General features: G+C 39.5%; 1 protein-coding gene across 1 annotated transcript; it reads right to left on the reverse strand.

Moving 5' to 3' along the window:
- Nucleotides 1-60: 60 nt before the first annotated feature.
- Nucleotides 61-27,944, reverse strand: LOC139715320 (tectonin beta-propeller repeat-containing protein 2-like). The gene is made up of 15 exons (XM_071626897.1): nucleotides 27,569-27,944; nucleotides 20,958-21,086; nucleotides 19,735-19,869; nucleotides 18,032-18,192; nucleotides 16,760-16,804; nucleotides 12,223-12,674; nucleotides 10,755-11,645; nucleotides 8,767-10,366; nucleotides 8,153-8,285; nucleotides 6,791-7,004; nucleotides 5,744-5,833; nucleotides 4,707-4,934; nucleotides 3,740-4,030; nucleotides 2,499-2,648; nucleotides 61-2,064 (listed from the first exon to the last, which is right to left on the reverse strand). The coding sequence occupies exons 1-15, from the start codon at nucleotides 27,809-27,811 to the stop codon at nucleotides 1,916-1,918; spliced, it is 4,911 nt and encodes a 1,636-aa protein (XP_071482998.1). The 5' UTR covers nucleotides 27,812-27,944; the 3' UTR covers nucleotides 61-1,915.
- Nucleotides 27,945-27,991: the final 47 nt, after the last annotated feature.

Genomic DNA, 27,991 nt, shown 5'->3' on the forward strand with positions numbered 1-27,991 from the left:
GCACTCTGAGCTTAAAATAATAGTGAGTAAACCTCTCAAGTCTACTGGTCCATAATCCTGATGACTTAAAAAAAAAAAAAAAAACATGTTACCAATGGAACTGATGGCATTATAATTAAATCAATGATACACTTGGCACCTATCCTCAAATACATCTTGTCTTTAGAAAACAAAAAATGATAACAGGTAGGAGTCATATTCAGACCTAAAATGCTAAGGGATGTTGGTAGAGCTACATTTCCTTAAAGAGGCTCCAAAGATAACTATCATATCTCCTCAGAAAATGCTTTCACTATGTTGTATCTAACTTGCCACATTTACTAGAATGAGTAACAAATCAAAATTAGAAATGAGTAACAAATCAAAATTAAAAAATAGAAATAAAACCTCTCAAGATAGAATAGATTGTGGGATGGAGAGCAGTATTTCTTCAAACTGTGAGTGAGCAGATTAGATCCATGTTGAAAGTACATAGAAATATTTGTCATGTTCCACTCGTGGCAAAGTTAATTGGAAGTATGAAAAGGTAAGTAAACACGACGCCAGCAGTGATTATCACAACAGAACAGCAAATAAAGATGCCCCTTTTAGGTCTGTTCAGTACAATAACACATAAGAGCATCCCATAGCATCCCTCTGGCATATCCTTAAATACAATTTTCAAGGATTTACATAACTGTAGGAATAGAGTAGGCACACAAAAACATGGCAGTTGTACATACCAGTTGATCACAGATACAATGTTTAAAAACTTTTAATTTTCAAAAATAAAGACCGAGAATGCTGAAAGCTTTCACTTTTCGTCCCCTTTCACGGGCAGTCTCTAAAATACTGCCTTCTGAGAACAAGAAAGCAACTGGACCGTCTGATAATTGCTAGAGCCAGAAATTGCCACCCTTTCAAATAACTGGGCAAAGAAATGAGCATAAGGCACATGGGATCACATGAGCTACTGCCAGTGATGTGCTGTAAGCCAAAAATGGATTACAGAACCACGTAAACTAAGGTATGTATTTATATTGACTGTACTGTCTTTCCAGGACATGTTAAAGCCATCTCTCCTTATAAAGCACTTCTTCTCACTGTTAGTTGCTATACAAAATAGTACTGGTCATATCATTCAAAAACAATGACTAAAACACGAATGAAAAAAAGAAATACAACAAGAAATCATTCTTCAGTTCACCTGCCTATGATTTTGTAGCCACAGGCATAATGACAGCTGCACTCTAAAACTTGTCCACATGTGGATAAATGCACAAAAACATAATATTTGATATAAAAAGATACAAAACACAGAACTGTTTGATATTAAGCACAAATGATCTGAAACATCGTTATGAAGTAGCAGTGGTGGGTATCCTCGTAAAGATTACAATCCTGTGTAAGAAAGGGGAGAATGTTCCTGTGGCTGGGTGTGTAATCCCTCCAGGAGCTAGTCCCACATCATTGATGGGTTTGTTTGGTGTTTGGTTTGTTTTGTTTTTCTTCACAGCCAGGCTGGAGCTCACAAGTGGTTCACCTTTGAACCCTGGCCCACTGGAATCACACAAACTGTGCACATTGATCACTAGCCTACGGAAAATAGCAGCCATCGTCGTTATCATCATCATCATCATCCTCATCATCATCGTCATCATTGTCATCATCGTCATCATCATCATATCATCATCATCATCATCATTATCTTCATCGTTGTCAATATGGTATCCAAGGCAGCAGCCTCTGTGGTGGTACTGTGGATGTTTATCTCGTCCACTGTTCTCACACTCTGTAACAATATATCACACACCTACAGAAGTTCCAAGTCACCATTGTCCTGACTCAGTTTGGTTTCCATGGCAGTGGCCTTGGTGGTGGCACTGTGGCTGTATGTCTGGTCTGCTCACCACACAAACTGCACCATTCAGGCAGCCTACAGAAGCTCCCAGTCATCATCATCCTGGTTCAGTTTGGTTTCCATGGCAGCAGCCTTTGTGGTGGCACTGCGGATGTACATCTTGGTCAGCCGATGGAACAGGCGACTCTCATTGTCGATTGTCCAGAGCTCATCATTTTGAGAAACTGTGAAACAGGAGAAATTATGACACATGATGATTCAAAAAAAGAAGAAAAAAGAAAACACAACAACAAACAAACCTGGTTTGAAAATACCAGTGGCCTTATGTACTGTAGGACATTTAATTCACATGTCATATTGCTGTTACATTCTTATCCCTATCTAATCCACTACGCTTCATCTGTGACACCTTGCTCAAAAAAATTACACCAAAACAGTTTCTAACTCAAGAATTCTACATTTGGCCCTGCAGATTTGAAATATTAAATTATTACATCAATTGGTAAATTTGTCATCTACACAACCCATCTGCCTTGATACTCTAATACTTATACAAATTAGACAGAGTTGCATGGTGTTCAAACATTATGATCAAATAATGATTTTTAAAAAGTGCAAATGGGTCGAGAAGTATTGTATTTGTGATATCAGCACTTACCTGTGATATACCTGAAGTTCCCAGGTATCTTCTTCCAGTAATCCCCGGTGGCGTTCTCACTAGATATACCAAAGCGACAAGCCAGCTCGCCGTTGGGGCACAGCGCCCACACAGAGTCTGTGCTGATGCACAGCTGGTTGGCTTGGGTGCCTGTTCACAGGTCCGTGAAAGATGCCATAAGAAAAATACTATGAGGCACATATAAGAGCACATCCATATCAAAGTAATGAGGATATAATGAGTCAGTAATGACAGTAATGACAGTAATGAGTAACTGTCGACAAGACACATTTAAGAAAATGCTTAGTGAAGAGTACATCTGTGTTCATTACACATGTATGTAAACTTTTGTTTGGATCTGATAAAGATAGATGCAAAATAGATGCATACATATACAAATGAATTCTCTCACATTTTATGACAGATATTACATTGTGCACATTCATTTCAAGATAAACAAGTTCCATTTCAATGACAATCCTTTAGTTAAAGATGAGGAACTTGAAGAGCTATCGTGGCTCAGTGAATACCACTGTGGACTATCAAATACAATGTCCCTGGTTTGAGTCCCCTGGCTGCAGTGGTTGCACCTCAAGGCAAAGCACTTTAGTCTCATTGAATACTTCTCTCTTTTTTTTTGTGGGGGGGGGGGGCAGGGACTCAAAACTGTCAGATCTGTGGTTGCTTGCTTAGAAGAACTCAGCGCTTCCTTAGCGGTCATGTCAAAACAATATAATCAAATCAAAAAATAAATCACAAAAAGATGTATCAAAATGTTTACAATGCTCGATGAGTCACCTTTCCCAATTCTTAACTTCTCAGAGCTAGGTTTTTTAAGGCTTACCACTGAAACACCCATCAATATCCACTGACTTTTGTGCAGCATGATACATGAACAGCATGATTTGATTTGATATAAGCACTTGCACGAGACATAAACTGCTCACATTGGTATGTGTCACCTTAATGAGACATAGATGCTTCATAAGCAGAGCTCCCTATGAATTGTCAATGAAGGCAAGGCATACTCCATTGCTTATTCATATGAAAGATTGGTTCCCATACTAAGATTGGGACTAAGGGACTGACAAAAGCTAGCTCAAATGCTAAATTTTACAAGCACCTTGATACATACAAAACCTGCCGCTAACTGACACATGCTGATACTGATGCAACGTACCAAGAGATGACACGTTTAGAACAAACTAACCCCGATGACCAAACTAACCCCGATGACCTACCTTCCACAGGCTCCCATCCTAGGCCAACGGGCAAGTTCTTGGACACGCCTTGCCTGGCATACACAGTCTTTTTGTTGTCGATGGCCCACACGATGTTGCTGGTGGGGCTGCAGAAGACGTGGGTGAAGTACACCCCATAGCCTACTGGCCTTCCGTCCACTGGTACCCAGGCCAGTGGGAGGGCATCGTACTTGGGCAGGACCACTCCCAGCCGGAAGTGGATCCCGCCCATGGAGTCGACAGCCCACACAGCATCACTGCCAAGCGTGAAGTGGGCCATGTTCTTATTCCCTGCGGGCAAGACAATGAAACTTGAGATAATGTTGGTCCATTGTCAATAAACTACAGCACTCTCAATTCAATACTGGCTTAATCTGTGTTTCACGATTGTCTCATCGAGGGCAACACTTCCCTTGTATGGATTAGCATGTCTGAATATCTCAATCACATGTATGATAACACAGACATATCTCAATCATAAGCTTAAGAATCAAGACAGCTACAACTCATACAATTTTCTTCCATTACCATGCTTATATCTCATGTCATCTTTCAAGTGATCTTTTTTCTTATCTTTCATAGTTTGTTTCCCGCAGTATTGATTTGCTTTAATTTTGATGGTGAGGGGGGTGATATCAAGGAACACTGACTCATTATCTGATACACAATGGTTTTCTGCTATAACAATCCTATAATGGAGTAACCTTCTTATGACCATAGCAAATAACCAACCATGTAAGTCTACAATGGCAACACATACAAGTTATCAGAGCAATATTTCAAGTCACATATCACATTGTCATAAGCTATAACTGCATGAAAACGTTTAACAGAAATAATACACATAATAACAAGTTGTTTCTCTCTTCTTTATAGACCACATAACATTGCGTAAGTATCTCTATGCAAGAGGTAGATAGACAGAAAACCAGCAGGGAGAGAGAGCATGCGTAGGAGAAGTACTTACCAAACTGTGCAAGATTCAATCTTTTCCACTTGGCACCTCCGGGGCAGCGCTCAGAAATGTCCATCCGAACGTAGACCTGTCCCTGGGTGGACAGGGCCCAGACAGCATTGGTTGTGGCACTGATGTAATCAAAGAGGATCCCGTCGGGGGACTGGACCATGACGGGCTTGCGGGTCTCGGGCGAGAAGCAGAAGATTTCCCCGCTTGTTTGCAGGGCCCATATCATTCCTGGAAGAAAGCGTGGGAAAATTTACTGGTAAATCATTACTATTCAAGCATGACATCATGAAAATGATTTACGCAGAAAAGAAAAGGAGACATACAGAAAATTTGTGCACAAGCAAGGGATAATTGTACAGAGATGATGTAACTGTCCAATATGATTTGCATACGTCAATATAGCTTTATCACTGTTACATGTGAACGATGAATATGGCATTACTTTACTTCATGGTAAAATTTCAATGACAATGTCACTGCTCTATTTGCTTAACCCGTTGAGGGCGGGCTGATTTTGCTACAACACGCATATCCCATAGACACTTGCCCAATTATACTCAGGGACTCATCCTCAACAGGTTAACTTTAAAGATTACATTGCAGATGTTTTCTGACAGCTAAGTGAACAGTCAAAGTCATGTTATGTATGCTTGTGTAACATCATCTAGATTGGGGGGGGGGGGGGGGAGCAAAGTAAGGTATATTTCCAATTTCTCAAGTACAGGATGCACTGTGTTCATTCACTCTCACTTTCATTCTCTCTAGACTATCACTCATAGTACCATTGCTCATGTGAGGATGTTCTTGCCAGAGCCATGATAGTGGTGAACCTGAACCTACTGCAATAGTGTTGGAGTGTTTACCCAAACACAGCAAATGAAATAGAAAAAACCCCATTCAGACGTCACTTTCACATGCTCACACTGTATATTTAAAATGTTTTTAAACATTTCTAAAAGCACTTCTTCAGTAGTGTTAAGCGTGTACTAGGACTAGCTCAAAAGCACTACTGTAAGAAGAAAGCCGGAAGCACAAACCACTTGGTCCATAAGAGGGAGATGCACAGACACACTTCCATGTAGCTGATGTTGGCAGGCCCAGTGGATTGGAGAGCTCCCATCGGGATCCTGGACAGCGTTACATGGGTCATATATTCATCATTATGTATTATCATCAACCGTCATAAATTGAAATGGCCACAAAAACTCTTCTTTCCTTTTTCTGTTAAGTTAATCCCAGTCAGCTCGTTAGGGAGAAATTGACCCTGCAGGGAGTTAATTAATGCAAGATTCAGTGTTGCCAACAGGCTTAGAGGGTATGACCATAACCCATTGAGGATGAACTGATTTTGCTACAACACGCATTACCCATAGACCCCTGCCCAAGTACTGTATACACCATATATTTCACGAGTCTAAATTTTCGCGAATCGGGACTTCCCGACAATTTCGCAAGTGGTTAAATTTGCGATCGTGGAGTCCTGTACTGAACGGAGAAATGTATACGCGTACATCACATTTATATCAGCATTAGATTCAATATTTTCGCGTGTTTTTAATTTCACGAATAGCAGCTGACTCGCGAAATTCGCGAAAATAAAAACCTCGCGAAATATTCGGCGTATACAGTATACTCGGGACTCGTCCTCAAGGGATTAACAGGGTAAGGCCTCTGGAGTGCTAGGAAGGATGATACATATATTTCATGACAACAAACAATAACATGCTTGAGTTCATACATGTACATCATTACAAAACGTATGTGTACACCTTTAAAAAAAAAACCATAATATCCTTCTTAATGTGTTACAGTATAATACAGAATGGCAAGTCAAGCATTTTTATTCATCCCCTGCAGGAGGCCGTGAAGCACCATGGACTCTGATCAGAATAAATCAATAGAGAATGAAAAGAATCATTCTTCAACACTATTATTTGAACAGCACCCTGTCTACAAATGATACTGATTACACAAAATCTTATTTCAGGTTCATTAAAAAGTTAATTGCATATCATAAATGACAATCTGAGACACTGCTCAGTTGATACTGTTCATCATAAGAATCTACAGAATATTATTCATACCGAGCAGGTTTCCCTTGGAGACATGCAGTGTGGTCTTGAAGTGGTAGGAGCTGCAGACCCACACCCCCATGGAGTTGGCAGCGATGGCTGTGGCCTTGTAGTACTGCTTCTTTAGCCAGTTGACCACTCGGTCCACCCTGGTGGCACTGCCAGCCATGTTGACCATCATGCGCAGGACGTTGGGATCCTCCATGAGGTACTCGCTCATGCAAACCTATTCGCAAAAAACCAAACAGAGACAGGCTTAGTGTGGTGGTGATATGACTTGCCCGACACTGCATCATTGCAATGTCCAATGACGTACCTCTTCATACTACAACATTTAAGTTCTCAGTTGTTGTTGTTTTTTTTTCTTTTAGGCACATATCATTCAGAGCTTCAACCTCCTGGCCTAATATCTAATTGGCGATTTACACTGTGTCTCAGTCATTTTACAAATTGTGATGCAGTGCAATTTCAAGCCTTGACCATGGTTGCTGACCCATACCCTTCACCTGATTTTTCATACCATCAAAGTGTGTGAATTACCTATGACACTACACACAATGTTTATTGCTTTATTGTAATGTTTTTGCCATTGTAATGGTAACTTTACACCACAATTTTGAGATATTGGGAATTCAAGCATGCACAAGAATCCACGGAAAATTTATCACATAGGAAAAATTCATACGAAACATTCAATTGTTTGTGCACATGTATAAATATGCAGGGGGGGGGAGGGAGGGGTAATTGAGACATATTTTAACATAATACTTCTGGCAGGGGACTCTGGGGCAGCAGTACATACATGCACTAGTTCTAAATAGGCAACCTTCAGTAAATAAGACTTAAGTTAAGTTGCGTTTACACCATGTTCAAGGCAACCACGGCATTCCTGTTTCAGGCCACGGTGGACAAAACAGGATGGACTTGAAACAACGTGGTGAGACGGGATAGGCAAACGCGACAGGCCGTAATTGCCGTGGATGCCTCGTCAGATTTTTAAACTGTCAAAAAATTTGCCACGGCAATCCCAGTGCTAATGAAGAATCTTGTATGCAGTGATAAAATGTGAATGCACTAAAACGGGGCTGCACATTATAGGCCGCAACAAAACTTTGAGGTTGTCTGTTGCGGGACGCGACTAAAAGTATTTATTGTCTAACCTGACCAGACGCTGTGAGAACAGCGTCTGATAGCTATATGTTTACAAGGGCCAGGACTGGATCGAGCAAGACTAGAATGTGAAGGGGGGCGGGAGGAAATGCAGGAGATATGTCTCATCTACCCACAGCGCACTACGTTTATGGCAAATGGGCTGCCGCAGATGTCGGGAACATGGTATAAACGCAGCTTACGATATCAAATTCAATGACTGACCTGCCACCACTTCTGGTCATCTCCCATTGGCCTTTCCATGCTGACCCCTGTTCTGAACCACACCGTACCCGTGTCGGTGATGGCCCAGCCAGTGTTCTTGGAGTCCAGTGCTATGCTCACCATCTTCAGATGCCTGTTCCATTTGGTTTGTAGGAATTACAGAGGGAGAAAACAGACAGACAGAAAGACAGACAAGAGGACAGACACACACGAACCCACAGAGACAAGGAATTGCAGTACCCCATCACAGAAAGTGTTAAAAAGGAGGGGGAGGACAAATGTAGAAAACGGTTACAGGATGAACACTGGATTTACATAGCAGATTAAGTCAAGACATTCCATTTCTGGACTACATCTAGTTGTAATAGAAAGCTCCAACTATTTACAGCAGCAATGGCAATCACTGAATGAATCAGTGCTGCTTGGCTTCCACACTGACTTGGCAAACCAGAACTACACAGAATTTACAGTATTCTCGAAAATTTGCAAAGGGATCTGCTCGCATTAGCATCTTGTTGTCCTGAACAAGCATTGTGTTTATGAATTAGAATCTATTTGCACCAAGATGTGACAGTGCACACTGACAGACATGAAGAAAGATGCTGCAGACTTACTCATTATCTGGCAGTTCTGCCCAATGTGTTCCCTGATACTTCTTGGTAGTGATTCCCACTCTGTATACCACTTTATTCTGCATGGTCCTGGCCCACACCACTCCATTGTTGGCTGCAATCTGTACCACGTGGGCATTGCTCTCAACCAAGAGGTCCTTGCTGTAGGGTTTGTCCCGACAGAGTCCCTTCTGTACACACAGCTGTCCATTCTGCTTGATGATCCACGCAATGTTCTCATCCAGGCACACCTGAGAAACCTCTCGAGACACCTCGTTCCACCTGAAGCCCACTGGGCAGCGCTGAGTTATAGCTGTGCTGGCATGTGCTGACAGAGTCTTTGGGTGCACGCGCCAGACGATGTTGCCTGATGGAGAAACGGCTATGAGGCGAGAGTGCGCATCCTTGAGCTTGCTCCATTTGCAGGCGATGTCGGAGCTGAGGCTGTGGTGAGCACGATCCCGGTGGTCCACGTACCAGATGTGTCGCTCCGAGGCCAATAACTGGAAGATGTATGTTGGGGTTGTGCACTGCATCCAGCTCCCTGCTAGTTTTTGCTGGATGCTCTCCGGTAGTGACGGCTCTACTTCGTCTCCTTCATCCGACTCATGACTCTCAGTTTCAGAGTCATCACTGTTGGCTGCTTGGACGACCTCATCCTTGCCTGCTTGGGCTGTTAAGTCCTCTTCAGATATGGATTCTTTCATAAGCATGACTGTCTGTCTGTATTTGGAGTAGATGTCCTCAAATTCAGAGACTGGTCTTGAGGCATCTGCCGACATCTTCACCTTCCCCAGATATCTGTTTTTCTTCCGTTCAGGTATCACTGGAAGTTCATCTACCGTGTCCTCCTCCTTCTCCTCAGTTGGAGCATCTGAATGAATTAGGTCCTGCGCTTCGGCAAAATTTGCAGCTCTTTCATCTGCTGACACATTTTCAAGATCAAAATCCTCCATAACTACCCCTAGTCTTCGCGTCTGCTCAACACTAGACAAACCCCTTGGGGACCTAGGACTTCTGAGGGGAGACAACTCCCCATTGCTTCTCTTTGGCTGATCCTCAGCATTTAAAGACTTTGGCATACTAATGCTCAATGGTTGTTTATGACTATCACTGTCTAATGTAGTATGGCTTTCAACAGGTTGTTGAACTGATTCCTCACCAACCGGTTTACATCCTGTACTTGATGTCCTTGCCTTCTCTTCATATGGACATTTCAGTGACCTAGGGAGTGACTTTTCGCTTACTGAATTCAGTTCTCGCATTTCACATTCTTTCTTTGAACTCACTGACAATGTTGCACAAATTTCAGTTTTACTTGTCAATGGGGCACCCTCAGCTGCAGTCCCATTTCCAGGGACAGCGGATTTTTCCAATTCTCCTGGCAGTGGTACTTCTTTGTCCACTTTCCCATCAACTCCTGTAAGACTTTCCGTTTCTGGAGACTCCTGTCCTGAAGAAATTTCTTCAAGAGTCTCACCTTCCTTGATGGCTTCTAGGAAAGGGGCTGTCTTCTGTCTTGATGAGGAGACCTCTGCATTGTGAGCATCTACATGTGACGAATTCTGTTCGCCTATTTCAACATTGGTGGCCACTTTTGCACCTATTAAAGTGTAGAAGAGCAAGAAAGAATAGGAGAGGGACAGGCTAAATAAAAGAAAGCTTCTTTGAGAATTCTTGATTGCCCATAGATGCATTAATCACATCCTCAAAGTCCACAACGTGCCACTTGTAAATATGTGCTTGTGATTGATATAATATTTCTTAATCGAAGTATGATCATATTTGATTTCATAATATTCAGTATGAATCAAATGTAATCAGTGTTACTGGCAACAGAAGAGAGCGCACATGGATATATCTTTAGTATTAAGACCCAAATATAACAATAATACCAAAGTGATACACCTACACATCACGACAATCTATGGGTTTGAAGAAAAATACATTTGAAAGAATAACTGTTTGAAATCTGTGATTTGGCGAATTACCTTTGACAGTTTTCCTTTTCTTTTTCGTCTTGGACCTCGGCTTGGGTTGAAACACTATACTTTCAAAGTTTCCATCTATGTTGCCCAAAATGTCTTTGCTGATTTTGAAGGCGGCAGACTGTCGTTTGTTCAAGTTTTGCACCACATGTGCTGACTGGTCCTCAGCTGGATCCTCGGTAATCACGATAGAAACCCGATCCGCAGCACTCTCATTGCCATTTGCTAACACATTTGAACCCGTCGAACCGTTCCTTTCACGTGATCTATCACTACTTGAGGGGACCACTTCACTCATTTCCTTGTCCATATTGCTTGTCTCACAGGGCGCCTCCATTTCAGGACAGACATTGCTGCTGGATTGCTCTGTCTTGCCCCCTGTTGGCTCCGCTCGCTCCTCTTGAGAAAGTTCTCCACTGGTTTGATTTGATGAATTGGCAAGAGGGTCTACCGGAAACACCTGTCCACTGGGTGACACCTCACCACTCATTGAGCTCGAGTTCACGACTGAGACAAGCAATTTCTCAGACAGCTCGGCCTCTGGAGTACCAGGGTCAGCTTTGGTGGGCTCATCACTGTTGACAGATGACCTGTCGCTCTTGACGCTGATATTGTCATCCGAGTTCCTCTCAGGAACGGGCAGGTTGAGCTTGAAGGATCGCTCCAAATTTCGCTCCATCTTGTTCTTGGTCTCCAGGGCCTTATCGGTCAGCTCGTCTGCTGCTTTGCTAAGGAAGCCACGCATGGAACTGAATTTGCTTTTGATTTTGACAGATGTCATTCTTTCTGCAGGAGTTGGCGCACAGGGCTCCAGAGTCATGTCTGATGGGTTGCCAACAAGATTCAGGCGTATCACATGAACTTTACCGAAATCTTTATCTGATTTTGCAGGTTCTGCAGAAAGGAAATGTATCAATACATCAGAGTAATCTTCATAAAACTGATGAACCTGATAGCTGATTGGAATAGGTACGATGCGGTACAGGGCAGGTATTAAAGTGGCCTATAAGCATGACAGGGAAGTCTAAGTGAAACTCGGGATTCCACCAATAATGCACCAAAATGCCTTCTACAGATATTCAGGTATTTGCATTATATGACATGGTACATCATACAAATATGGGAATTTCTATTATTGACACTGCCCACGGGATAAAAAAGTAATTACAATAAAAAAGAAAATCAATCTCAAATTATGCTACATTCTCTTACTGTTTCAACTACACCTTTATGATAAATGAGCAGTTTTTCTAAAAAATTTGCATCTTCAGCAAAATGCATAGAGGATATATCATTTAAAATTCCTTACAAGCCAATTATGTATCAACACACACAGGAATAAAGCTTTTTGCAGAGTGATTCAAGACACAGTGGACAAATGATTTAAGTTTCTGAATCACACTGCTCATGAACACTAACTTGAGGAAATGAAAGAGGCAGAAATAAGTAGATAATCTAAGAGCATGTATACCTTTGTTTAGTTGAAGCTCAGGTGTACTAGCAATACGAACAAGGTTCCTTTCACAACCTTTTCTGAGAACAAAGATCTCATAGCGTGTGACAGCCACAGTAACAATGCTGCCCAGTTCTCCAAAGTTGCTGGCCACCACGAGAGCCCCCTCGGGACCACTGGGCTGCAGGACCACGAGAGAGGAGAGTGACCAACTGACCAGAAGCCCGCTACTGTATGGCAGCAGGTGACCCAGCTGGAGCTCAGTCGGGGGCGGGATGACAGCGGGGGGCGTGTCTGGAAGGAGCTGAATGGGTGAGTGCTCCTTCCCAATCAGGTCCTTGAACATAATGGTTTCCAGGACCACGCCCTCGGGGTTGGCATGCCACAGACGCCAGCCGGGCCTTGCCACATACAAGGTGGCGTTGCTAGGCTTACACAGGCCTGGGTTGAAATGGGCTCCATAGCTGCCTCTGTAGAAGGGAATATTAAAGTAAAAAGAAAATACAAAATTTATTCATTCCTATCATTTCACTTTACATTCAAATTCTAACTTGCATTCTTATTTCCAAAACAAATCAAACTTAATAAGAAAAGAGCATCTACACCCCATGGTTTAGAAAAAATTGAAACAAATGCACTGCTTCTGAAAAAGAAAGAAAATGAATCAAATTAATGAATCAAATGCTATAAAATGTTTGTAAGCATTTAATCATAAACTCTAGATGATAGTGAATTTCTTTATGATATGCTCATACTGGCTTACTCAAACACAGACTTGGCCAAAATCATGATATTGAGAGCAGCCTCTGCTTCAAATCCTGATACTTGCTAGCTAAAATGATGCTCTCAAACACACAGATAACTGAATTGATTATAACTAACTGCATGAACAGAAGTATTAACCCATTGAGGATGGGCAGATTTTGCTACAACACACATTTCCTACAGACACTTGCCCGAGTATACTCGGGACTCATCCTCAACAGGTTAAAATATCCTAAACTTGACTTTAAGTTACTGACTCTGCATGAAAAACATAACTATCATGCAATACTATACAAAGATCTAATTTCTTTACTTTTTCCATCATAGGATCTGTTTTCTCAGTGCATTTATTTCATTTATTACACTTTGTCTCTACGCTGGATGGTTACGCAACAGATGAAGCAGTAGACATTTGTCTGTTTCATCATCACATTGTATAAAGATCCATCAACCAACAACTGAGTGAATTTCAGATTCATGTATCATGAGATGAACTGCAAGCCAAGATGTAAAATGCAAATGCAATGGTGAATGAGATGTTTTCTTTTTCATTTTCTCAGTTTTTATTAGCAGCGTAGGGAAACTCATCTGATATTCTAGTCATTTTCCAAGCTTCTGACCTGAAGTCTGATTATGTCAAGAGACCTGAACTAATATCAATAGGAGTAGGGGGAAAAATGATATTTAGAGGGTTTCATTTGTCCCTTTCTTTCTGAGTAAATTAGTGATATACCTGCTATCACCAAACATGGTGCAGGAAATGAAACCACTTGCTACTGTGAGACACTTGGTTAAATGTATCATACAGGTACTAGTTCACTAATATCTTCTCATTTTGACAAAAGCCCCCCCCCCCCCCCCCCTTGCCCTCATAGCACACAAAACATCAATATCTGGAATGTACAGATAGAGAGAGACAGTATAGAAAAAGTATCAGCTCTGGAATATAACTAGCGGTACCTGGTACACTAAATATGCTGACCAGTGTTTGACAATATGGCATATGACTGCATTTTGAGAAATTTCTATGAACAATTAACCCGTTGAGGACGGCTGATTTTGCTAAAACATGTATTTCCCATAGACACTTGCCCGAGTATACTCGGGACTCGTCCTCAACGGGTTAAGATACTTAACACAGAGAAAGCCCTATAGACATATAACTTATTCCTTGTAAATACAGTCTGCTACCTAGGTAACGCTTGTTTAAGCTAGAAAGCCATATATTATACACACACCTACGTAAAGTAGTTACTAATTCCATTTAGTCTGCTATGTCAAGCTTGTTACCTACTAGTGCTACAAGCAGGCACCCTGCATTTTTTCCTATGTAGTCATTAGAATGGCAGATCCTATCAATTCATAATACTCCACTCTTTAGTGATATATATAGTTTGTAAAAAGTCTGGATAGGCACATCATTAGTGAAGTTTTGCCAAAATTTGGATACGAATACCATGCACAGTCATTCAACTTTCTAAGAATGCAAGACTATCGCAATAAAAAAAAAGCAAAAAATCTAGCAATTCTTTTTTTTTCTGTTTTCCCTTAAAGTGTTACATCTAGAACAGTGTGCTTTCTACAAGTTTGAGTAGAAGGATTAGCAGATTTTCTGATGAGAGAAGTCTTAAAAAGACTAATGATATTTCAAGATGACTGCCAAATACAAAAATGAAGAAATATATAATCTGATGAAGTAGACAAAGATTTGTGAAATGATTACTGCATTACACACATTAAAATTCTCTTGAATGAATTCAAGTTTTCAGCATTAAATGTTTCATCTTACATAACATCAAATGTGGATACTGCTCTAGATAAAATCTATTAAAAACAGCTACTGAAGGGACACTCTATTCACAACAGATATTCAATGGAATAACACATGTAGTATTGAAACAGTAGACCAGTGATTATCTGAGCAAAATCTGATTAACACCCAAATCATGGTTACCAGTGCGTCACTTTACATGGTATGATAGGGGCTCTCTATCACATGCATCTTGTAAACTACAGATCTCAAAATCGCTTGCATCATTTTTAGGTGCACCAAGCATAAAATCACAACTTATGATTTTTTCTTTTTAAATTTGCATGAAAGCATCAAATGACAATTTTACTCATTGCGATGTCTCATCTTTAGAAAGATCAAATACCCAGTCTCCCACAAGAAAATATCAAATTAGAAATATTCAATTTCCAACTGATTGATGGGTAATTTATGACCTAACATCAGAGTCAAGACACCCCAAGGGTTGTCTTGCATGACTATACGTGTACATGTCCTGACACTTTAATAGCCCTGGCAAACAGTATGATGTTGACATTCAAAGACTCATAATACTAGATGATACTATCTGCCTGGTTTTGTTTGAACATATACTTTACAGGACTACCTGTCATTCCAAATTAATATCAATCTGTATAAATTCTCCTTTGGCAGTTGACAGAAACTGTATTCTAATACAGCAGAAGTGCCTGTGAGCTTTTACCACCCACCATGCCCAATTCAAGTGCTGAATAAACAAATGCTACTACTTAAGGAGAGTATTCAAAATCATTCTGAATTATAACTACTCATGAGACTGGGGGACATGGTCCAAAGAACATTGCCAAGATAACAAATATAATGGAAGAGTCTTGGTGAAATTCTTTTTACGATGGTGCAAGCACATGAAGTGAAATGCCATGATTGCTTTCAACAGTGACAAGAGGCATGGACTACATATTTCTTTCCTCTGTCAGGAACTTGTAGAAATTTTTCTGACAAGGCCAAAAGGGTTAAAAGTGCTTCTTTTCCTTGTTTGCTTGTCGCTGATGTCATTATTGCTCAAGATGCTGTTTTCGTTTTTGCTTTTTCATAAGAATCATATACGTTTTTTTTTCCCCCAATAGATCAACCACATCTATTGGGAGGATACTTGTCCTCTACACTGTGGCAATATTTGTCACATACAGCGTACTAGTATAAAGTTCATATTTCAATAGGTTTCTGCTAGAAAGGACTCACTGTGACTGGTTTTTACTTGCAAACACAAATCACACTTCCCTGTAGTCAATACACTGTAACTGGTGGATCTTGTGGCAAATCAAACAGCAAAGGGAAGATCCCTTGAGCTTTAGGACAAAGTAACATCATACGTAACAATCTCTTTCGATTCTCAAAGAAGAATGGGAAGGAATTCCATAAGAAAAATTCATGAAAAATGGCACATGCTTTTGCAGCACAGAGTCTGCCTACAGATGCGATTTCTGAAGATGTCAGAGAAAGTACAAATCTTCTCAAACTGTGACACATTGAAATGAACAGCATCTACAATGTATGCTGATCATTTGATCAAGAGTATCTCTACAATAGATGGAGTGATCTGAAGCATAGTAAATGTTTTATATCAAATTATCGACCTTGGCTTTTATATTATAAAAGGTGAACTAGAAATTCCTACTGGTAACTGGCAATGAATACCTGCACAATGTAAATAGCAATGTAACAGGGTAATGACTTCCATTATTCACAGTGCAAAGGATGTCATTAAAAAATATGACAGTATACTGGTACTGTACATGTGGGCACTATAATGTAGAAACAAATCTGTGAGCACACACAGTGAATTGCATGGATACACAATATAAAGCACACAAATTTAAGAGGTACACGTACAATAGGTTGAGACAAATGAGTAGGACGAGGTGGTAAACATGACATACCGGTAGTACAGCAATATGCATGGAAGCTGCATGTTTAATATTTGTTGTGATTAAAGTCCAGATGACAAGTAGTCACACATACCTGATGATGTCTGGACTATTCTTGGATATGGCATTCCAAATATTCCTGTCAAGTGTTTTTCACAGATATGTGTATAAATGCATGCACACATCAACCTAAAATATGAGTCAAATGTGGCCTATTCCATGTAAAAACATAAAACGTGTCACATCCCTTCTGCATATCAAAATTACTGGAAGAAAGAAAAAGGATGTATAGGCCTACTTGTACATTCAAAATAATGAAAGAATAATGACTATAAAGAGAGTCCCATCCAAAACAAGGAAAAGTAGAAATTATGCGGTGCGTAATATATGTCCCCGCCGGAAGTAGCATTTTGTAGCAAAATGTACAATATAGGTCAAAAATCAAGGTCAAAGGTCAAAGAAGTCAAAGGTCAAATTCTGTGTAGAAGTTTTGAAGCCCTCGCCTAGTGCCATCACATAAAGCAAACAGAATCGAAATCGGGTTAGAAATGGCGGAGTAGCATTTTGTAGCCAATGTACAATATAGGTCAAAAATCAAGGTCAAAGGTCAAAGAAGTCAAAGGTCAAAATTCTGTGTAGAAGTTTTGAAGCCCTCACCTAGTGCCACCACATAAAGCAAACGGAATTGAAATCAGGCTAGAAATGGCGGAGTAGCATTTTGTAGCAAAATGTACAATACAGGTAAAAAATCAAGGTCAAAGGTCAAAGAAATCAAAGGTCAAAATTCTGTGTCCAAGTTTTGAAGCCCTCACCTAGTGTCATCACATAAAGCAAACGGAATCGAAATCGGGTTAGAAATGGCGAAGGAGTAGCATTTTGTAGCAAAATGTACAATATAGGTCAAAGGTCAAGGTCAAAGGTCACAACTGAATTTCTGTGTAGAAGTTTCAAAGCTCCCATGTAGTGCTATCATATAGAGCAAACAGAATAAAAATTGGCTCATAAATGACAGAGAAGTAGCAAATTGAACATTTTGATCACACACGGACGCACACACATACACACGGACACACACACACACACGTACGGAGCCCGTTTCATAGTCCCCTGCTAGAACTCGTTCGGCAGGGACAAAAAGGAGTACAATATAACTGGCAAACACAACTTTGTGTACAATGGTGGTGATTATCAAGTACATGTAGTCTTACTGAATCAAAATCATGATATAGATAATTTCGACTCAAATAACAATCTTATTATGTTCTCCCTTTAGATGAATACTGATGAGGTATTGAATCTCATAAAGAAAGTACACATTTTGTTGTTTGGATCTATAGGCCTTCAAAGATTTGAGCCCTAGACTTACGGTTTTCTCGGCTGCTGCCCAACTTGCTGGATCTTGTTGTCATCTTCCGGTGTACAAATGATTGTCCGTCCCACAGTGGAAATAAGGATTTTCTTGTGTGCATAGCTCAGCTGGACCACACCTTCTTCTTCCATCACCACAAGTGAGGCTTTGCACTGGTTCTGTCAAAGTGACACACCACCATAAAGGTGACACACCACCATAATGTAATCATTTGTGTAAGCACATCAATCATCACCACTGGGAACATTCTTCAAAGTACTGCAAACAATAGTATCATCAGCATGATAAAACACTAATGAAATGGGAATGACTGCGATAAGCATTTAGAATCATTATCGTCATCATCATGATTGTGATACTACTAAGCAATAGTTATAATATCACTGATTACTGCTATCACTACTACTACTCCCTATACAAAGTACAGAAATGTTTACTATTGTCACAAACAGTAAACCAGTATTGAGATGTATTAGTTGTTGCTGCAATGCATTTAAATTATGCATCATAATTTGCAAATTTTGATGACACGTGCAGCTTCATACGTATACGTGCATTGTATGTATGCATGCACGTACATGTATGCATCTGGAAGTTGTAATCTCTACCCATTAACTCTTTCTGTACTATTGACTTTGAACAGTGTGTACAACACTAAGGAGTTTTCTGAGCCAACTGGCACTCATAACACACAAAGGTTTAACCCTATTTTAACTGGGCGATTTGAGATCAAGTTTTTACTGGCGGGGTCAATTTGACCCCCCCCCCCCCCCTTCAGATCTCGGCCGCCATTGCGCAATCGCCGCAAAATTTTGTCTGAACATAAAGCCGGATGTCATCTACAAGATTACATGGTCATACAATAGAAATAGATTGACTTTGTATTTTTAGTAAATTAATTATGCAAATTTATGCATGAAATCATAGGTCCACCTGTAACTCCATTAAATACGCTGAAGGATTGCTAAAGTTTTGTGTCAGAATTCCTCAAGACACATCAAACAATTTTCTTGTAAAAAAAAGCACAATTAAAATCAATTCCTTTTTTCTATATTGTTTTGCTAATTTCTTATGTATTTCATTGTTTTTTACCTTTTGTTTTCTATTGTTTTTTGGCCAAAATTTGTTTCAGGGACTTTTTCAAGCTTATTCACATTAGAATTGATTAATTTCTATGATTGAAAGTTGAAATAATCTAATTTATATCAATTTAACAAAAAAAAACACAATTTGCATTGGATTTGCACACGATATCATGAATTTGAGCTGTTTTGGGATTGATATATATATGCAAAAGGTTACGTAACTTCAGAATGGTGTACCCGGACATCGCAAATTTGGTCTCAAAATATGCGGGAAACTTCAATGAAAAAAGTTATGAAGCGACGCGGCAAAATCTTTGCGTGTCACGGAATCGTGGCGCGAAATGTCGAGAGGGGGGTCAATTTGACCCCCCCAGTTAATATAGGGTTAACAAATCTTAAAACTGATGCATACATGTTCTGTCAGGAGGAGCAAAATTCTGTGATCTTATCAAGGATGATAATACAATTTTGCATGTGAAAGGTAAAAATATGTCATTTCTCTTTGAAATGTGCAGAATTATTGATGTAGAAACATTTCAAGAGTGCTTTAAAAAGTTTTTAAAAATGCCAGACAAGATGACAATAATGGCTTGGACTATATCATGTACACTTTACCTCATAGAAGTCGATGTCTGTTTGAATCACTTTCCCTTCTGTATCCCCCGAGAAAAGTTTCATGCCATTGTTGCTCCATTCCAAGCATGAGACCCGGCTGTCCTGGTGGAAGTGGTCCAGCACAAACTTTTTGGCCTGACACACAGGAGACAGGTGACAGCCAAGAAAACAAATCCATGAACTGCCATTCAGTACATTTTACACACTTTAAAACTCGTAACCCCATACAAAAAAGCATCCTGCTATTGAAGAACGATGCAGCTATGTGCACTGCACTAAGTACTGCAAACATGGGATTTTCTTAATTGATAATGATAAAATATGACAAAAAAAATCTTGAGTTCAATGTATCTCTGAATTTTTCCTCTAATATATCTGCAATTCATTTTCACTGCATCACATGTGTTTAAGAGTTTTTCAGTGTCTTAATAGTTTGGAAGAGAACTCATTCATTGTTTCCATGAAATTTTTGATGAAAACTTCAAGCAGCATTTTACAAATCCACAATTATTTCTAATTGAATTGATTGATATATATGGGCCGTGACACGAGAAAAGGGCCCTTGGGGCATTAAATACCGAAAATGAGTTTTCACCTCCACATTGTGGAAGGAACTCTGACGTATTTAGATATGTAAACCTTTTTCTGAAATTCCAATCCTAAATGACCCCATTACGTCATTCAAAAAAGCATGTTTTGTCCAAATCCTTTCACTTTTTGGTGTGTCTATGCATGTGCGCGCAGTAAGCTAGTTGATCTTTTTTTGCGCGTATTGCTTTGTCAAACTTCCGCGCCGTTTTCTGGCGTTTGCGCGCAGCGGCGCTAAGGGCCCTTTTCTCGCGTCACGGCCCATATATTTTGATGTTCTTGTCTCATCTCTTGCAACCATACAAAAATGCATTGATGCTAATTTGGGTTTGATTAATACAGTATCTCAATTTCCTGCACACAAATACAATTTATTACTAGTATATCAATCTATTCACTGATTCATTCATCATTCACTAGTTTGAATAAAACTAGAAAAGAGTTTCTAACTTACCTGAACAGCATAAACAACATAATATTCATGCAATACTTGCATTAATGTTACAGTAATTCATTCATTCATCCATCTAAATTATTATTTGTTTGTTTGTTTGTGTGTTCTTTCTTTCTTTCTTTCTTTCTTTCTTTCTTTCTTTCTTTCTTTCTTTCTTTTTTCAGGTGACTTTCTAACTTACCTGAACAGCATGGCCATGTGACCTGGACGGGAGTAGAAAGATCTCAATGTGGCCATGGGATGTTCCAACAGCAAGTTGATGGTCAAGGCAGGTCAGAAGTTTTACACAGGACACATGGCAGGTTTTGTCCTTAGGAGATAAAGAAAGGATAGCACAAGGGATGAAGTTTCATGTGCTCTTCACGTAAGTTTACCTTTAGAATACTGAATAGAATCACACTGCAGTAATATACACTGCAGTCAAAATATATGTGGTATAGTGAACAAAGAGTGTTTGCTATTGAAATCTAGCCACTAAAAAGGGAGATAGACAACATTAATTTTACTTGTTTAAGCTACAAAGGGCAGGTTAGCAGAAATCAAAGAAATTGAAGACCACTTTTATCAATTTATATTTGACTGTTGCTAAATGATTATGTACTATTGAAATTTAGAAGAGATACATTCCTACCATTTCAGTTGATACACTGCCACAAGGCTATTACAGTTATCTGCTTCTGGTTGTTGTTGTTGTTGTTGTTGTTGTTGTTGTTGTTGTTGTTGTTGTTGTTGTTGTTGTTGTTGGTGTTGGTGTTGTTGTTGTTGTTGTTGTTGTTGTTGTTGTTGTTGTTGTTGTTGATCCCTAAAGTCACTAAATCATGGGGGGGGGGGGGGAGATCATTTACTCAGGCATGCAAGCCCCAAACTCTCGAATATTCTTCCTAATGACATCACAAGCCCCAAACTCTCGAATATTCTTCCTAATGACATCAAAGCTGACATGCTACTCCTTCAAAAATACATTTAAAAACTTTTTTTTTGTCTTAATTTTGCTCTGTATTTATTCACCTTGAGCACTCTACAGAGTGGAAGTGGCACAATATATTACAAGTTATTACCATCATTATAAAAGTAAGAATTTTTTGACATACCTGCTTACAGCGAGTATACTTCAAATTTTCTTAAAGTCAAATATGGAATGTGTTGTAAAGACAAACATTGAATTCAATAAAGTTTGCATGCAATTGCTGTTGCTATGTTACACAAGCCTTATTCAAATACCGAATGTGTTGTAAGGCAAGTATCAAATTAAAACTGGTCAGCACATCACACTATTAGAGTTGTTGTTCAGATACTGCTAATTTTGAGACTATCTATTTTTGCCTTCAACATACAAACATACTTCCTTCCTGGGTGTGTTGTCATGCTTCAATCATGAGCCTTGCCTCAATGTCACATGTTTGATGTATGACTCAAAATTGTATGGTCTGGTAGCCCTTCGTACAGTGTACATACGCAAGATCCAAAGGCTACTCATTAAGCGTAACTATATCAAATAAATGATATACTCATAGACCTCACACTGAGTCTTAGATTACACTGAGTAAGTATTTGCTAATATTGCTATTCATATGATAAATATGGATACCGTAGTCATTTCATGCAAACAAAACCCTAAATTTACATCTTGAAAGCTTTTAAACATCACGAGATGCCTAACAAGTTCATATATCTTCAAAATACAAATTGTACATAAACACAAAGAAATCAACAAAAGATTGCCCCTCCCCTCACCCCCCCCCCCCCCCCCCACTGGAAAACCAAAATGAAGAAGAAGAAAGAATTTAACTAGTACTCTCTTGAGGGAATATGCAGGCAAGGTTACATTTGAAATCACAAGATGCAGTGAACAGTGTTTGTCTGAGTCATTGACAGACAAACCTTGTATCACAGGACAATGTCCACTCCTACAAAAACCAACCTAGAGCTATTCCTGACACTTCTCTCACTTCCTGAGACATGGCATTAGGACCCCCCCCCCAAAAAAAAAAAATAGATTCTGTAGCTAGAAATTTGCTCTTTTCAGTGTTACAGCAAAACGACACACTCTTGTATCAATTGTGCAATTTGGGCATGTTGGGTATCACACAATTACTAAATGCACATCAATCCACAACGGGTTGAACCTACAATGAACTTCCAAAAATAAGCCAGTTCTGCTAGGGCATCATTACGATGTAAAAACTTCAAGCAGATGTATCATGAAAATCCAAGAGAGGTGAATACCAGAGAAAGAGAAAGACAGGAAAAGGGAAAGAGCTCAAGAATCACATTAACTGTATGCATTTTGCTTTATATTGTGTTCCATACAGGTCATGAGGGTATGTTCCCTTGTGGACAGATTACTGCCAAGAATTACTAAATAAAAGCATGCGAATATTTTTGCTTGCCATATATGCTCCAATAGTTACTGTACCATCTTCATTCCACGGAATGAAAAACGTGCAAAACTCTCAACCGACCAAGCGCAAAAAATTATTCACGCGAAAATATCCTCTTTTACAGTAGCTGTCTTTAGATTTATCACATGACAAAGTATCCCAACATTTAATTAGACAAATAATGGATGCTACGACTGCATGGGTTCCTGTAGCAGCTACAATGACAAAGCACCGGATCCTTGTGTAAGGAACTGCTTCTGTCATGTGAATTCGTTTTGAGAAGTGCCCTTGACGAATATCTTCTTCACAAAAAGACCGAAACGCGTCATTATCCATTGATGAGTGGGATAAGAATGTTTTTAAAATCAATAGCAGATCATACTGAACAAGGATAAAGACATATCAGCTTCCCATAAGAATGCCTGATTGGGTGCTCAAGGAAGTAGAAAAAAAGAGTACAAAGAAAGAATACATAACTTCTTCACAAGTGAACTTATAGCAAGTGTAGCAAGTAGTATAGTATTGAAATTTACTACATTAAACGTACTACAAACTACATCAATAGCTGGAAAAAATGGGAGCCTCTTATGTCATCATCCCTGTTCAGAGTATTATGTTTTTGGTTTTTCAGAGTATTGGTTCATCTGTTCAAGGCTCATAAAATTCCCACATCTATCCACGACACTATCGATATGTACTTTATACATGAGGTGAAATAACATAAATTGTCTGGAATGCCCTTGAATGGATGAAATTTCTCAGTAAATCACATTTATGCACATTGTAGGATTGGCTGAAATTTCTCAGTACCGGTACTACAAAATGTACTGTAGTATGGGTAAGTGACATTACATAAAACGTTGGTCACACCAAACTATCGTTCACATGGTAGAAGATTTTGTAGATTCACTGTCTGAGGGGAAGAAAAAACACACTCACACACAAACAAAACACACTCACACACAAACAAAACACAGGAAGTGTGTATACAGTTTGCTCACACTGTTCGGACTTCAAAACTCATACCTGTACTACACTATGAATAAGTCGGAAGCACTATCTTCCCAACATCCTCCCAACTACAGTCCCTGACAAATTCACAGATTCATTGACTGTATACACTGATACTTTTCAAGCAACAGCCGCACAGATTCAGTCTTGGGTCCAAAGTTAGTTTTCCACTGATCAGGACAAATCGAGGTTACTACACACTGTGCAGCTATGCCAGATTTCACAAGGCCAACAAAAGTCAGAATTAAGCCAGTGCTGGACTTTGCAAGCTATGTGACTACACTGCAGTACTAATGCAAAAATTAAAAAAAAATAGCACAGGCATAAAAAACTAGAAGAAATAACATTATTCATTCTTAGCATCCAGACCTACCTCGCATCCAGACCTATAAATACAGTTGCAAATAAAACACACTACCCACAAGTCCTCAATACCTTCTGTTCGAATGTGATTCACTATAAGAAAAAAAATGTGACTTGAATTGCGATTCAACTCACATTTTTTGTTAGTTTCTTTGTTGTTTGTTTATCATGTACTGTATGCGCTACATATTTCGCAGGGGTTTTATTTTCGCGATTTTCGCGAGTCGAGAGCTATTCGCGAAATTAACAACACGCGAAAATATTACCTTCCAAAATGAATCCCTTGCCTTGATGATACGAACATTTCAGTACTAGTATACCATGTCACGGCTTACCGAACAGACCATAATGGCTAAGCTTGTTTACGCACGTCCACGTCTACTTACGAATACTGTAGAGAGCCAATCCATCTTCGCAAGGGGACCACTCGTCAGAAATCTAGCGCGATGGACTTAATCACTTCAAAAATGTTGAATTCTAACTTACTAGTTCGCAGAGTTTGGTAAGTTTTTTTCATGCAGTGTATAACTAGTATCATTCTTATTTGCTAGTAAGTTGAAAATTCACACTTTCTTTGCCACTTCATATTTTCTCTGGTCCCCCAATCACGAATTTAACCACTCGCGAAAATGTGTGACAGCGGCAATTCGCGAAAATTTATGTACACGAAAATTATAGCGTATACAGTATGTGAATGAGCCTAATAGCTCACTTGAGCCTTTAAAAGAGACAGATAACAAGAGCACAACTTTAGATTACAAAGCAAGAATGAATTCAGGCTAATCTTCACAGATCTTACAGCTGATTAAATATTTGGAATTTGTTGGGGAAGTTGATTCCACAGGTTTATTCTGAAACTTCTGCAGCTCTTCTTAGTTGTATTCAGAGATGACATCATCCTACTGTACATAATATTATGTCACATATCACATTGAATTACTACTGCATGGATACATTGCATGTTTCTTATACCCTTTCTTGTTACAATATGTGCAACTATCTTCTTTTCCTTTCTCCTCTCAATGTACCAGGTAATGTTCCAAATGAAATCTGCCAGAACTACAAATGTATTGCAAATCTGCCATAAAAACTCATCAAAATCCACAGCAGAAGGACGTAGACTACGTGTATTGTCTATAGGAGAAACACACACATATAGACATGCACACTGTAGACACTATAGATTGTTACAGAGAAGTATTGAATGGAGATGATTTTACACTTGTAATTATGTGTATGACATCATCAATTTTTTGTTAAGCGCTTAAATGTTAAGCGCTTAGAAACTACTGTAATAAGCGCTATATAAATGTACATTATTATTATTATTATTATTATTATCAATTTTTTGACAGTCATTGTATCAAAGACCTCAAGTATCACTTCCATCATTTCAATGTAACTTCATCATAACCAGCATACCTTGTATCAATACCATCCTCCCCCTACTGAATCATACTGTCATCATCATCATCAACAGCACCAGCATAATACTTGCTGTATCTCTCTTACTGTCGACAGCAAAAGTATTTACAGGCATACTGGTAATCATCATTATGCAACACCTAAAAAGAATGTAGCTGATTGGTTGATTGCCCAACACATAACATTCAATTACAAGTACCATCGCACGCTGTGGCTGTCAGCCGTACATTTTGTTTGAGCAAAAATGGATAACGTATAGTTACCATCGCATGGCTCTGATATCACAAGAAACTAATATTTGTCCAGGTTTCTGCGCGCTCTCAACAATTACATTTTCTACAACACCTAATTAGAATGTAGCTATCCGACTGGTCGATTGCCCATCACGTGACATTTAGTTAAAAATTCCATCGCACGCTGTGGCTGTCAGCCATGCAATTTTGTTTGAGCAAAAATGGATAGCGCATGGCTGACGTCACCCATTTCCATTGATTCCCATGTTAAACTCACGATTGACTCGAAGTTTTTGTTCCATCGCACGGCTCTGATGTCACAATAAACAAGCATTTGCCACATGCACCCAACAATACAGGCGCACTTACAAGCGCATACTTTTGTCACTCATTTTTGTAAACAACTTCAACCGATCGGCTTTGCGTACGTACACGTACATGGTGACTGTGACTGTGCGGCTACTCATTCGTCTTTCACGGAATTAATGGTTGCCATTTCTGTGCTAAATTCAAGAATCTGTATGGACCACATCTGTTGACATTCGAGGTGTTGTATAAAACAAATATATAGTGTATGGTCTTTACTCGTGCAATGGAACAAGATGGAACTCATTTTTGTAAACAACTTCAACCGATCGGCTTCGCGTACATACACGTACATGGCGACTGTGACTGTGCGGCTACTCATTCGTCTTTCACAGAATTAATGGTTGCCAATTCTGTGCTAAATTCAAGAATCTGTATGGACCACATCTGTTGACATTCAAGGTGTTGTATAAAACAAATAGTGTATGGTCTTTACTCGTGCAATGGAACAAGATTCCGCACTTGGTGAAAGATGAGGCGCACTATTCAACTTGGCTTCGTCTCGTTGAATAGAGCGTCTCTATGTTTCACCTCATGCGAAATCTTGTACCATCACACTCGTGACCATTCACTATTTGTATAATATGCGTGCTCACAAGCACATACTTTTGTCACTCATTTTTGTTAACAACTTCAAACAATCAGTTTCGTGTACCGCATACATACGTACCGGTACATATATTTGATGGCTGACTGTGAGTGTGCAGCTACTCATTTGCCATCATCTCGAAAATGGTTGCCATTTTTGTGCTAAATTCAAGAATCTGTGTGGACTACGTTATATATCTGTTGATGTCCTAGGTAATGTTTAAAACAAATAGTGTATGGTCTTTCCTCGTGCAATGGAACAAGATTTTGCACGAGGTGAAAGATGGAGGCACACATTTCAACTCGGCCTCGCTTCGTTGAATAGAGCGCCTCTATCTTTCACCCTCGTGACCATTCACTATTTGTATATTATCGTCACCATCATTATCAATATCCCACCATCACCATCCTCCTACAGAACTCACCTCACACTTGAGCTTAGCCAGCTGCTGCTCTTGCCTGTCAAAGAGGTACACCACTGCGATGTTGGTGCCCAGGATGATGAATTCACTGCTGGCATCTAAACATGTCAACTCCACATCGATGGCTGACTGGCTCAATGTCAAGGCCCTCTGAGCCTTTTTGGGGAGGACTTTGAAGAGGGCATCCAGGGGGGCATACTCCCTCAGCTTCACTGCCTCCAGAATGGAGAGAGGCCGACTCGCCATCCCTATTGTACAACAGCAGAGAAATTATTTACTGTACACATTCTAAAGTGTGCAAAAACATCGAAAAATTAGGCTCATTATCAGTTCATTATTTATAAAATGAAAACTTTCCTCTATGCTTTATTATGCTGACCACTCTATTAATACACAGTGTACAATGACAATGAAACTAGACAAAGC

Source organism: Diadema antillarum, unplaced genomic scaffold (assembly GCF_040938485.1).
Source record: "Diadema antillarum isolate AM-2024a unplaced genomic scaffold, OU_Dant_1.0 scf00000046, whole genome shotgun sequence".
Taxonomy (NCBI): domain Eukaryota; kingdom Metazoa; phylum Echinodermata; class Echinoidea; order Diadematoida; family Diadematidae; genus Diadema; species Diadema antillarum.

Coding starts and splice junctions, on each gene's coding strand:
- LOC139715320 (XM_071626897.1), bottom strand. CDS start 27,811: ATGGCGAGTCGGCCTCTCTCCATTCTGGAGGCAGTGAAGCTGAGGGAG. Junction 11,646..12,222: donor TGAGCTTCAACTAAACAAAG/GTATACATGCTC, acceptor TCCTTTCTGCAG/AACCTGCAAAATCAGATAAA. Junction 2,649..3,739: donor AGGATGGGAGCCTGTGGAAG/GTAGGTCATCGG, acceptor ACCTGTGAACAG/GCACCCAAGCCAACCAGCTG.